The 11,019-nt window shown below is 36.5% G+C and overlaps 1 protein-coding gene across 1 annotated transcript in view; it reads right to left on the bottom strand.

Annotated features, from left to right (window-relative positions):
• SVEP1 (sushi, von Willebrand factor type A, EGF and pentraxin domain containing 1) overlaps positions 1–11,019 on the bottom strand; it is a 318,257-nt gene that overhangs the window by 122,146 nt on the left and 185,092 nt on the right. The window contains exons 15-18 of the mRNA XM_027839092.1: positions 9,826–10,014; positions 9,098–9,331; positions 4,262–4,423; positions 1,311–1,472 (exon numbers count right to left, since the gene is read on the bottom strand). Of these exons, the coding sequence (XP_027694893.1) occupies positions 1,311–1,472; positions 4,262–4,423; positions 9,098–9,331; positions 9,826–10,014 (747 nt within the window). The remainder of the gene's footprint in view (positions 1–1,310; positions 1,473–4,261; positions 4,424–9,097; positions 9,332–9,825; positions 10,015–11,019) is intronic.

Here is an 11,019-nt window from a genome sequence, read left to right on the forward strand (position 1 = left end):
TTCTACTTTGCATAAATTTAATTTGTCTCAGTCACCTGTAAAGGAGGAAAGTGAACATATCTTACTTATTGTCCTTAGTGCTTAGTACAATTCTTTGCACATAATAGGCATTCCTTAAGTATGTGGTGAATTTGACTAGAGAGTGTTAGTGTAATGACTAGACATATTAGGCCTACATCCTTTCAAATTTTAGTTAACAAAATTTATGCAATTTCAGAGAAGTCAGAGGCACTCAAAATTCTAAGTTTTGGAATCTCGGGTCTAGGAAGAGCCTGGAGGGGTGGAGCTCTTTCTGCCAATGCAAATGAATATCCTCAAACAGAGGGGACAAGTCAGATATGTGCCAAACCAGAGAAACCTTGGGGAAACATTAGGTTGAACAAATGTTCAACTCATTGCCTTTCTGATTCATTTAAATCATCATGCTATAAGGCATGGATCTCATCACTCAGAATTTTAAGCTGGAAGGAACCCAGGAGACTACCAAGCTCAACGGTCTGTTTTGACAGATGAGGAAAATGAGACCCAGAGAGGCAAGCTGATTTGTTAAAGGTTACATGACTAGTTAGTGGCAGAGCTAGAACTAGCACCCAGGTCTTCTGGAGCCTAGTCCAGGGTTCTTTACTCCGCTATAAAATCATACGATATTTTTCCCACTTAGAAATTCCTCCAGTGATTGTAAACTCCCCTAGAGCAGTGATTAACCCCCAGAAAAGTCATCTGCTAGGTACTAAAAATGATTACTGGTTGAATTTGATAACTGGGTATTCTCCATGAGCAAGAGTCATGAAGAAGGTTGAGAATTACATCTCTACTGGCTAAGATGTACTATATGCACAATTTATTCATCGTCACCAAAGTGCAGTTTCATCATAATTCTTTCTCTGTTTCTCCTTTCTCTATCCTGCTAATAAAGCAAAATGTTGGATACAAACCATTTTCAAATACACTTGAAAAAAGAAGCAGGAATATTCTGCTTTTCAAGTAAAATAGACATAATGTTAAGACTTAGTTTATAACCAAGAAATACTATTAGACTTTCTTTTGAGGAAGAACATTTATCTGAAAAACTCTAAGTCAGTTTGGCTAAAGATGAAGGAAAAGGGAAAAAAAGAACCCTCAGTACTAGTTTTAATTGTGATCGCCTCTAAAATTCATCCATTTGATTTCTACATTCTCAAATTTCTACAAAAATGGAAAAAGATATAGAAAAACACTTCAAATATTGAGCTTTTGGAAATTCTCCACTTCTGTACATAAAGAACATACATCATATGTGGCTATATTTCAATGTTTGAGTTTTTGCTAACCTCCACAGGCAGATATATCCACAGCTCCTCTTTTCACAGTTGAAGTGTTTTCTGGACAAGAGAGGCAGTTCTTAGAACCAAATGCTGGCTGGTAGGTGCCCAGAGGACATGATTCACAAGTTTCTAGACCATTTGATGAGTAGGTGCCTTGCTTGCACTGAGCTGAAAGACAAAATTATGCATAATCAGTCATTAAGAGATTAAATTTTCCAAAGCAATCACCGTATGGGACACATTTGTCTCCAGTCCAATTTAGGGGGCAGGAGAGACATGAAGAATTATCCTAATAAAGTCATGCGAAGATACAATAATGTCTTCTACCTGTGATGTGCAACATTATAACTAGAAACAGCTGGAGAAGGGTAACTTGCGGAGGTCAGGCGGGGTGGCAGGTTATCACACTCTGGCAGCATGTTGCTTTCCCTCAATAGAATATATTTTTGAAAGCAGAGGATGTTTAGTTCTTGTGTTTGGATTCCCAGGTCTAGCACAGTGCCTGAATCATAGCGGGTACTTAATAAATGACTAGAGGATGACTAAATCAGGAATGGCAACCAAAGAACAATAAAGATAATTGATATTCATATAGTCATTCAGTTCAATGAACAGTAGATGAACTATTAAGCACCTACTATGTGCCAGGCTATAATAAGCACTGAAGATACAAAAAAAAAAAAGGCAAAAGATAGTCTCTGCTCACTATATCATGTGATCCTCACAATCCCTGTGATGTGTTCAATGTAGGTGTTATGCCCATTTTACAGATAAGGAAATTGAGGTTAAAGAATTTGCCAAGGACCATTCAACTATCAAATTATAGATCTAGGACTCAAATCCAAGACTCAACTCTAAATGCAGTGTCATTTCTCCCCTTTCCCCTGATCCCCCATCACATCATACCTCTCTCAAGGGAAAACAAACAAACAAACAAAAACCAACCATAGCATATATCCACTGCTTGGCTACCCTATGCAAAACCAGACTGAACTACTTTCACATAGATCCTCCCTTTCCCTAAACCCGAGTATACCTTATCAATGTGAGCCTTGAAGGAAGGAATATGAAAGTAGAAAACTGAAAATCATATATTCAAAGAATTCTAGAGCTACAAGACATGTTAGAGATATCTAGTCTAATTGATTCTACCCATTAGGAAACTGAGGTCTAAAAAAGTTAAATTTCTTGTTCGTGGTCATATAGCTTATTAAGTGGTATAGCCAAATCTAGCATCATAGCCTATTAGAGCTAGAAGGGATTTCAGGAATCATCTAATCCAACCTACTTATTTATAGCTGAGACCCAATAAGGTAAAGTATCTTACCCAAAATCACCCAGCTAATTAGTGGCAAAGTCAGGACTAGAATCCAGGTTTCTTGACTTTGCCTGATATGATTTATCTCTTCTCTACCATCGTGGTTCTCAGTTCACTGTCCTTTCCTTTTATCCTTCTTCCTAATGTGACTTTCATCTTTGTATAGTTAGTATCTGAGAAGGATGTCAAGTGACCTTGATGGTGCCAGATCTACCATAGTGGGGTGAAACCCATATCTACATTTGCTACTTTTGCAATGAAATATAAATTGCTTTTAGATATCATTGCTTAGGTATGTCTTCATTATATTGTTCTTTGAGTAGAAATTATGTGCTCAGCCTACATACATTCATGTACTAAAATGCCTGTGAATATTTCTATACACTTGGTCATCGATGATACTGTGGGAAAATATATTGAGGGTATTCAATAAACTATAATAAACTATTTATTTCAGTAGCAAGGACACTGTCCTACTAGCCATTATCTTTACATTACTAATTCCTAGTTTAATATAAATCAAATCCAGTTATGAAAGGGAATGTGATATAGCTGAAAGAATGTTGTATTTGGATCAGCCAAATCCTGGCTTCCAATTCATCCTCAGACTTTGCTAGTAATGGCATAGTAAAAAGAATACAAGGCTGGGAGACAAGAAATCTGCATTTTTAATTCTAGTTTTCCCTCTAACTTGCTGTGTGATCTTGGGCATCTCACCTCATAGGTTTCAGTTTCATCTGTAAAATTAGGGGATTTTACTACATGGTTTGGGAGGTCCCTTTCCAAACATAGATCTAAGATCCTATGACTATTTTCTGAGCCATAGTTTACTAATCTATAAAACAGGCAAATTTTATAATACCTACTTTTCAGAGTTAATACAATGATCAAATTAGCTTTTTGTAAGTCGTTGTATATGACCTTATAGAATGACTTGTAAACACTGTATCAACACAAGCTCTTTTTAATAGCAAATATCAGAACATGAATTTCTGTAAACAGAAATCTTCCAAATGCCACAAAAGAATTTTACTTCTTTCAAGCAGAATTGGATTTAAGAAAATTTCTGCATACCAAGTAAACGTCACTGTCATTCAAATATGGTTATAGTGGGATTTGACCTATATTCTATAAAATTCTTGGGTTTTAGGAAATCTGTATTCCAATTAACAAAGATTAATGAACTGCTTTAAAGGGTAAAGATACACATCTGAGGGTTTATAAATAAAACACAAAAGGGACATTAAAAATCTAATGTGATTACTTTCAACATGCCCCACTTTCATATGTAACCATTTGTTACATCTGAAAATCATAATTTCAAAATAAAAAGTTGTTTTGGTTCCTTTTAGCTGGAATGAAGGGCAGCTATGTGGAACAGTTCGCAGAGTGCCAGATGGAATCAGGAAAACCTAAGTTCAAGTCTGGCCTCGGACACTTATTAGCTGTGTGACCCTGGGCAAATCACTTTACCATTTGCCATTTTCCTCATCTGTAAGGTGAGCTGGAGAAGGAAATGACAAACCACTTCAGTATCTTTGCCAAGAAAACCCAAATGGGGTCATGAAGGGTTGGACATGACTGAAACAACTGAACAAGAACAACAAGGTGGAGTGAGGGCAGATTCTGGCCTACTCACCTTTACATTCAGAGATGCTTCTTGAATGGAGGTACTCAGTGGAACTACCAGCGGGGCAAAGTTTACACTCCACTTGCCCCTCCTCATCTTGATAGGATCCAATCCAGCAGCTTTCACAGACAGTGTGCTCCAGAGAATAATAGGTCCCCAAAGGGCAATTAACTGTAGAGAGTCAAAGCAGAACAACTGAAGATTAATTGCAGAATTCAGCGAATTGCAACAATGGAATGTAAGATGGGTCCTTTCATCCCAGGAATTAAAAATAGTCAAACACAATTTCAGGCACTATTGTTCAGGGGAGAAATTTTTACTGCTGGTCATTTTCTTATCAGCCTGACCTCAGCTACTCCTGGAAATAGTAGCACTCACTGTCTGCAATTGTACACATCATTGTTATACCGACAAAATTCAGTACTCAAATTATGGGTGTTCAGAGCTGTCTTATGTAAAAGGATGACCTAAATGTTAGGGAAAACCAAATTGTCAGATTGAATGCACAATAACAGTAGGGTACTTGGCCCAGTCCACATACAAGGAGAAAAACAGAGATTTAGGTCCATCTAAATTCCAATATCCCTACCTCACCCCAAAATGTGTCTTCAGGCGTTTAAACCTTTCCTTACATGATGAAAAACTGAAGATGATGTTCTGAAGATTAATGCTAGGGTTTATTTATTCTGAACAGCTAGGAGGTACACTAGATAGAGCACCAGAAAGACCTGAGTTCAAATCTGCCTGCAGACAGTTAACAGCTGTGTGATCATGGGCAAGTCACTTAACCTTGTTTGCCTCAGTTTCCTCATCTGTAAAATGAGCTAGAGAAGGAAATGGCAAACCTTTTTAGTATCTTTGCCAAGAAAACCCCGAAGAAGAGTCAGACACGACTGAAATGATTCAACAACATCCATTCTGGTGACTGACCCAAGATCAGAGGTAGTGAGTGGCACATTCGTTCAACTTGATACATTCCTCAGGGTGGATTGGGTTGGAAAAGCTGATTTATTCCTCCCCTTTGAGGATATTATTTCCATTGACAGATGCCTCTGTTGTTCTCAAATTCAACCCTCTTTCCCCACCCATGGGGAAAATGGCCCAATTTTGGATTCTTTTTCCTTTTCCTCCCTCCCACTTTAGGTTTTTGGATCTAGGGAGGCCCAAGAGGTCTGAGATCAAAATGAGCCCACTCTCAAGACTATCTGAAAAGAGCTGAGAACTCAAATCTCCTTGGGATGTTTAAGACCCAGAGCTTAGAACCTTGAGGTCATTGCCAAGGTTACCCTGACCTTGATCCAAAGAATGTGTGGGATATGAAGGGGAATCAGGCTCTGCAAGACAGAGGTTCAAACATCTTTTTTTACTATTGAGCTTGCCAACCAATTTGAAATTCTAAACTTAGTGACCATTAGCAAAGCCAAACACAAATTGAAATAAACAAAACAAAAAAAGTGATAGTGTATAAAACCATAAATTATAAATTGTCTACATTTTTTATGTGGACATAATGTGTATATGAACAAAAACATCCTGTTTGCTTCTATATCCTTGTCTGATCTTTTTTTCTCTTCTAGATATGTTTTGAGATTTTACTAGCATTGTTATGACTATTTCCATTTATTACATAGTTGTAATTTATGAGCATGTTATGATGATTCTGTTTCTTAACTCTGCCTCACTTCATATATTCTCATATTTCTAGTTTTCAAATTTTCTTTTCTTATATCATAGTAATATTATATTACGTTTGCTGACCACTGTTTATTTAGCCATTCCCCAATCAATGGACTAGAACACATGTTATTTCCAATTTTTAACTTTTTTTCTATTGCTATCAATAGTATACTTAGGGCAGTAGAATGACTTAATTAAAAGATGTGCATGCTTTTATAGCAGTTCATATTGTCATTTTGTTTTTCAAAATTACTGCCTCAATTCAACAGTAAAATAGTGTGACTGTTTTTCTTTAAACTCATCCACATTGAATTTTATCACTTCTACTAAATATTTGATAAATTAATAGAAATAATGTGGGATCTCTCAGTTATTTTAAGTTGCATTCGTCTCATTATTAGAGTTTGAATAGCTTTTCCAGGGAGTTATTGATAATTTGTACTTCTTTCTCGAATTGTCCATTAATGTATCTTTTGACCACCAATTCAATGAAGAATTTAATTCTATTGTTACAAATTTAAGTCAATTCCTTATTGATATTAGATATTTCTATTAGATATACTAGATTTTTATCAGACATATGTAAAAGATGTCCACAGTCCATTTCTTTCCTCTTTACTCTGTATGTATTACTTTTGCTTGTGCAAATCATTAAAATTTTTTTTACATAACCAAATCCATTTATTGTATCTAGTTTGTCTATTTGTTTAAATATAATAATTTTCTTTCCACAATTGTGTAAGGTAACTTATTCTATTTTTTCTAGATTTTTATAATGTAATTTTTTCCTTTTAAGATCACTGACCCACTTGTAATATGTTATATGGTGTAAGATATAAGTTTAATTCCATTTTTAATTATACTATTACATTTTCTCAACATTTTAATAAAATAATGATTCTTTACTTTTCTGTTATGAGTGATGCCAGAGTATAAATGGAAAAAGGATGCATTCTATAGTGAGGTCCTCCAGACACTCCTGTTAGTGGATGACAACTGTCCCAAGTAACTAAGCACCAGAATATTAAAAGACTCTTTCAATGCGATCCATGGCCAAAGAGATTGGTTTAACAATCCACATCAGAAAAACCAAATAGATTGTAAATTTGAAATTATAGTGGTTATTAGGCCTGCTTCTAGGTATATTGCTCTATCTCATATTTATTCATCTGATATTTTGATAACTGTATTTTAACATAATTGGTATCCTTTGTAATCCTATATATTTTAAGTATTTGAAAACATTATTCTTAGAAGGGGTCCATAGGGACAGAAATTTACTGATGAACAATGAGCTAGGCACAGAGTTGAGGAGTAGTAGTGTGGACTGAACTGTTTTCAGGAAATTGCAACACATTTTTACTGACTCCAAGCTTCCTATAATAGTAAAAACTTTTGAACATCTTTTGAACATAAGCATTTTACTGGTGATGCCATATGGCAGGGAGTTCTGGAATATCACTGCCTCCAAACAACTAAAGATGAGCACTATATGGATGACAATGGAATATGGAAAGGCACATGGTGAGTGTGAGTAGGCTACAACATATGACCAATGATGATCCCTGATCATCAATGATGTATCAATTATGATACATCATCAAGGACTTCTATGATAGGAAGATGGGATGATCATTTGGCAACAGTGAGAGATGACAGCCAGTCAGGGTACTCTGCTGGTACCCTTATGATGTCAAAAGAAAGGGTAGAAGTTCTCCAGCATTTTGGAATATCCTATGTTTTGAACTTTTGAGAGGACATGGATGAAAGTCATACAAGATGGGAAAGCTTGTAGGATCAGAAATCTACTTCATTGGAGGGAACTCCCAAATTGATGAATTCACAGATCCATTTCATTATAGTTGTATATTGTAGTGCCTCGTGATGACCCTTAATTAATTACAGTAGCAATGTCTCTATTGATTAAAGTATATAGGTTGATGACCCAGAGCTTTCTGTTTTTTCCCCAAGGAGGTCTTCCCTCTGTTCTGTTCATTCTAGCTTTGAAGTCTTTTTATGATCTTGGGTGTAGTTTTTTTTTTTACTTTGGCAGTCAAAAGTGAGTTTTATCTACAAGTTACTCAAAGGAACTTCCCTTCTTTGCCCAATACCAGGTATATGCCAGAGCCAGTTCAGCCCAGCTCTTTCAGTATGAGCATTTACAACTTGGAAATCCATAAATGGTACAGATAGAGGCTTGATTTTTGTTTTATTGGTTGTGTGGACTTGAGAAGGTAATGGAGAAAATGTTAATGATGCAGATTAAGCTTACAAGTGTGTTATGTGCACATTATTTTTTTTTTTCTGAGAGCTGGTTGTTAAACATTTACTAGTATACACACCCCTGCCTATGGGTTCCAGAGATCCAGCAGAGAGGTACCACAGAAAGTCCTTCTTTCCAGCCTCCCTGATCTCTCCTATTTCCCCTTCTGGCTGAAGGATGATTTCTCCTTACCTTACCCCTATCTCCAGGGGAGGTAACCCAGAGTTCCTATTCCACTCTAACTGCTAGGCTTACTGCCTTCTTTCCAACAGTCATTGGTCATAATCCTCCAGCCCTTGTGTTTGTAGAATGTACACAGAATTCAAGTCAACAGGCATGGCAGGATAGGGTAATGCAGGGGAAAATTATTTACAAATTATGGCTGTTGTATGAAATAGGTCACAGCACACACATAGTTCTTTTGTTTTGGAATTACTACTTAAAGCTGTAGGATCTAAGAATGATAAACATAATTTGATTTTGTACCCTAAATGTAGATTAACAAGAATGATTTCCTTAGTCTGATTCCTTGTGCTATGGTGGAAAGAACAGTTTTAGAGTCAGAGGCCCTGGGTTTCAATCTCTGTTCGTTCTATCACGAACTCCTTCTGAGACTTTGGGCAAATCACTTCAACTCTCTGGGCCTCAGTTTCCTCATCTGTCTAGTTATAGGAATTAGACTAGATGATTCCCAAGGATCTTTCCAATTCAAATTCCTACAATCCAAGAGTAGTCACAAACCCTGTTGTGACAAAAAGCAATGGAATTTTACATGTACTGCTTGGCTTAGATCAACCTGCAGTCCGCCAAAGGATTTCGGGCGGCCCCTCCAAAAGAGGCCACCCGAAATCCTTTGGCGGGCTGCAGGTTGCGGGCAAGGTTTAGATGAAACAAAAGCATCTTACCACACATTCGTCCTCTTAGCACTGAGCCTGGTCTGCAAAAGAGAAAGGCCTTTTCTGTTTCCAATGAATTGCTGTCAGCTACAACCATTTCAGATGCAAGCTGAAAAGAATACATGGGTTCTTTATTGAGAGTCCTTTTGAGTCGGTTGGTGATTGTCTCTAATGTCTTCAGGAGTCGCTGCTGGTTTTCCAATTCGAGGGTATCATTTCTCTGATCAGGCAAAGGTACGCTTGCTGAAATAAGGAAAAAAAAAAACAACCCAAGTACACCTGGTATTTTGTAAAGCTGTAGCAACAGGTCCTTATTACAAAGAAAACTCTTTTAAAAATGCCCAGGGAATTTTAACATGAGTAAAAGAGAATAAGTACTATGCACATGTGTAACACTGGTCTAAGAATGACTCATCATTTCTTTGCACAATGGCAGTATACTCATGCAAAACTCCCAGAAGCTTGTATGGGATTCTTACATAAAACTACACCAAAATTTCTTTATTTTAAAAATGTAGCTGAGCTCATCAGGTCAAGATGAAACAAAGCATTTAAACCTATATATAGCTTTAAGGTATTGAAAATACTTGGGAGATTCAAGAGGCAAAATTCTCATAATTCTTAGGTCTGGTGGTTGTTTTTTTGTTTTTTGTTTTTTTACTTGACAGTAAAATTAAATATGGAAACTCATCTGTGGGAACTTAATGTTCAATTTTTTAAAAGTACTTTTTTATTACCTGTAATGTTAAATATTAATTTAATTTTATGGTCAGATGTTGAGGTGCTAAGTTTTTCATGCCTTTTGATCCGAGAAGATTGAGTTTTACCAGTCCCCAGCACAGGCTTCTGGGGCTGCTCTTGAATGACATCCATGAAGTCTTCATAAGAGTAATCCACTTTGTTGGCCACACCCCAACCACCGGGTCCTAGCCAGTTAATACAAAGAAAACATACAAATACTCCATGAATGATCTGTTGGGGCAGAAGGGGAAAAGCATTGGATTTGGAATTAGGAGACCTCTCAGTCTTGGTTTTGATATTTTCTAATTATGTTATGTAATCTTGCACAGGTCATTTAATCTTTCTTTCTCTATAAATTGGGGATTAATAAATACCTTACAGGACACAGGGAGCTGTGTGGATTAAATGAGACAATGGTTATAAAGATGCTTTTTGTAAACTGTAAAATGTAAACCATTATCTTGATGAGTAAGCACAAATTTCTGATTTTGGAAAAGGTGACCCATTTTGGTTTTCCTGGTTGTTTCCCTACTAAAGTAGGCTGGCTTTTGTTCTACCATAAAACAGGATGTTAGCTCTTTGAGGGCAGGGACTGGCTCACTTTCATCTTTATCCCCACTTTATCCACTTTAACACAAAGTCTGGAACAAAGGGAGTTAATAAATGATTGCTAATTTGTTGACTTTAGCAGGATACTTGTGGCATGCACAGGATGATACTATTCTGTTACTTCCTTACTGCCTTAACCTCTTTTAAGTGATTGCCAACTAATATGGCAAGATTTCCTCCCAGCTGTAATGACTGGCTCACACAGCAATCTATTCTCACAGAGGAGAGAGAGAGGGAGAGGGAGAAGAAAAGAGGAAGAGATAGATCTGAAATAAGAAAGAGAAGACTATTTGCCTTGTTCCATAGATTAATTAGTAAAACTTACCCTAAAACAGAAGAGAAGCTGACAAAACAAAATTAGTCTTTTTTTCCTCCTAGTCTCACTGAATAGCCTCTCTGTTTCCTTAGAATAATACTGCATAATGCAAATTATATCTCTTAACTTAGATGAATATTATACACATACATTTATTTAACAGGGGAGATATATATATATATATATTTATGTAACAGAGGGAGATATATATATGTATATATGTATGTATGTGTGTGTGTGTGTGTGTGTGTGTGTGTGTGTGTGT

Source organism: Vombatus ursinus, unplaced genomic scaffold, assembly GCF_900497805.2.
Source record: "Vombatus ursinus unplaced genomic scaffold, bare-nosed wombat genome assembly UNPS02014832.1, whole genome shotgun sequence".
In the NCBI taxonomy this organism is placed as follows: Eukaryota; Metazoa; Chordata; class Mammalia; order Diprotodontia; family Vombatidae; genus Vombatus; species Vombatus ursinus.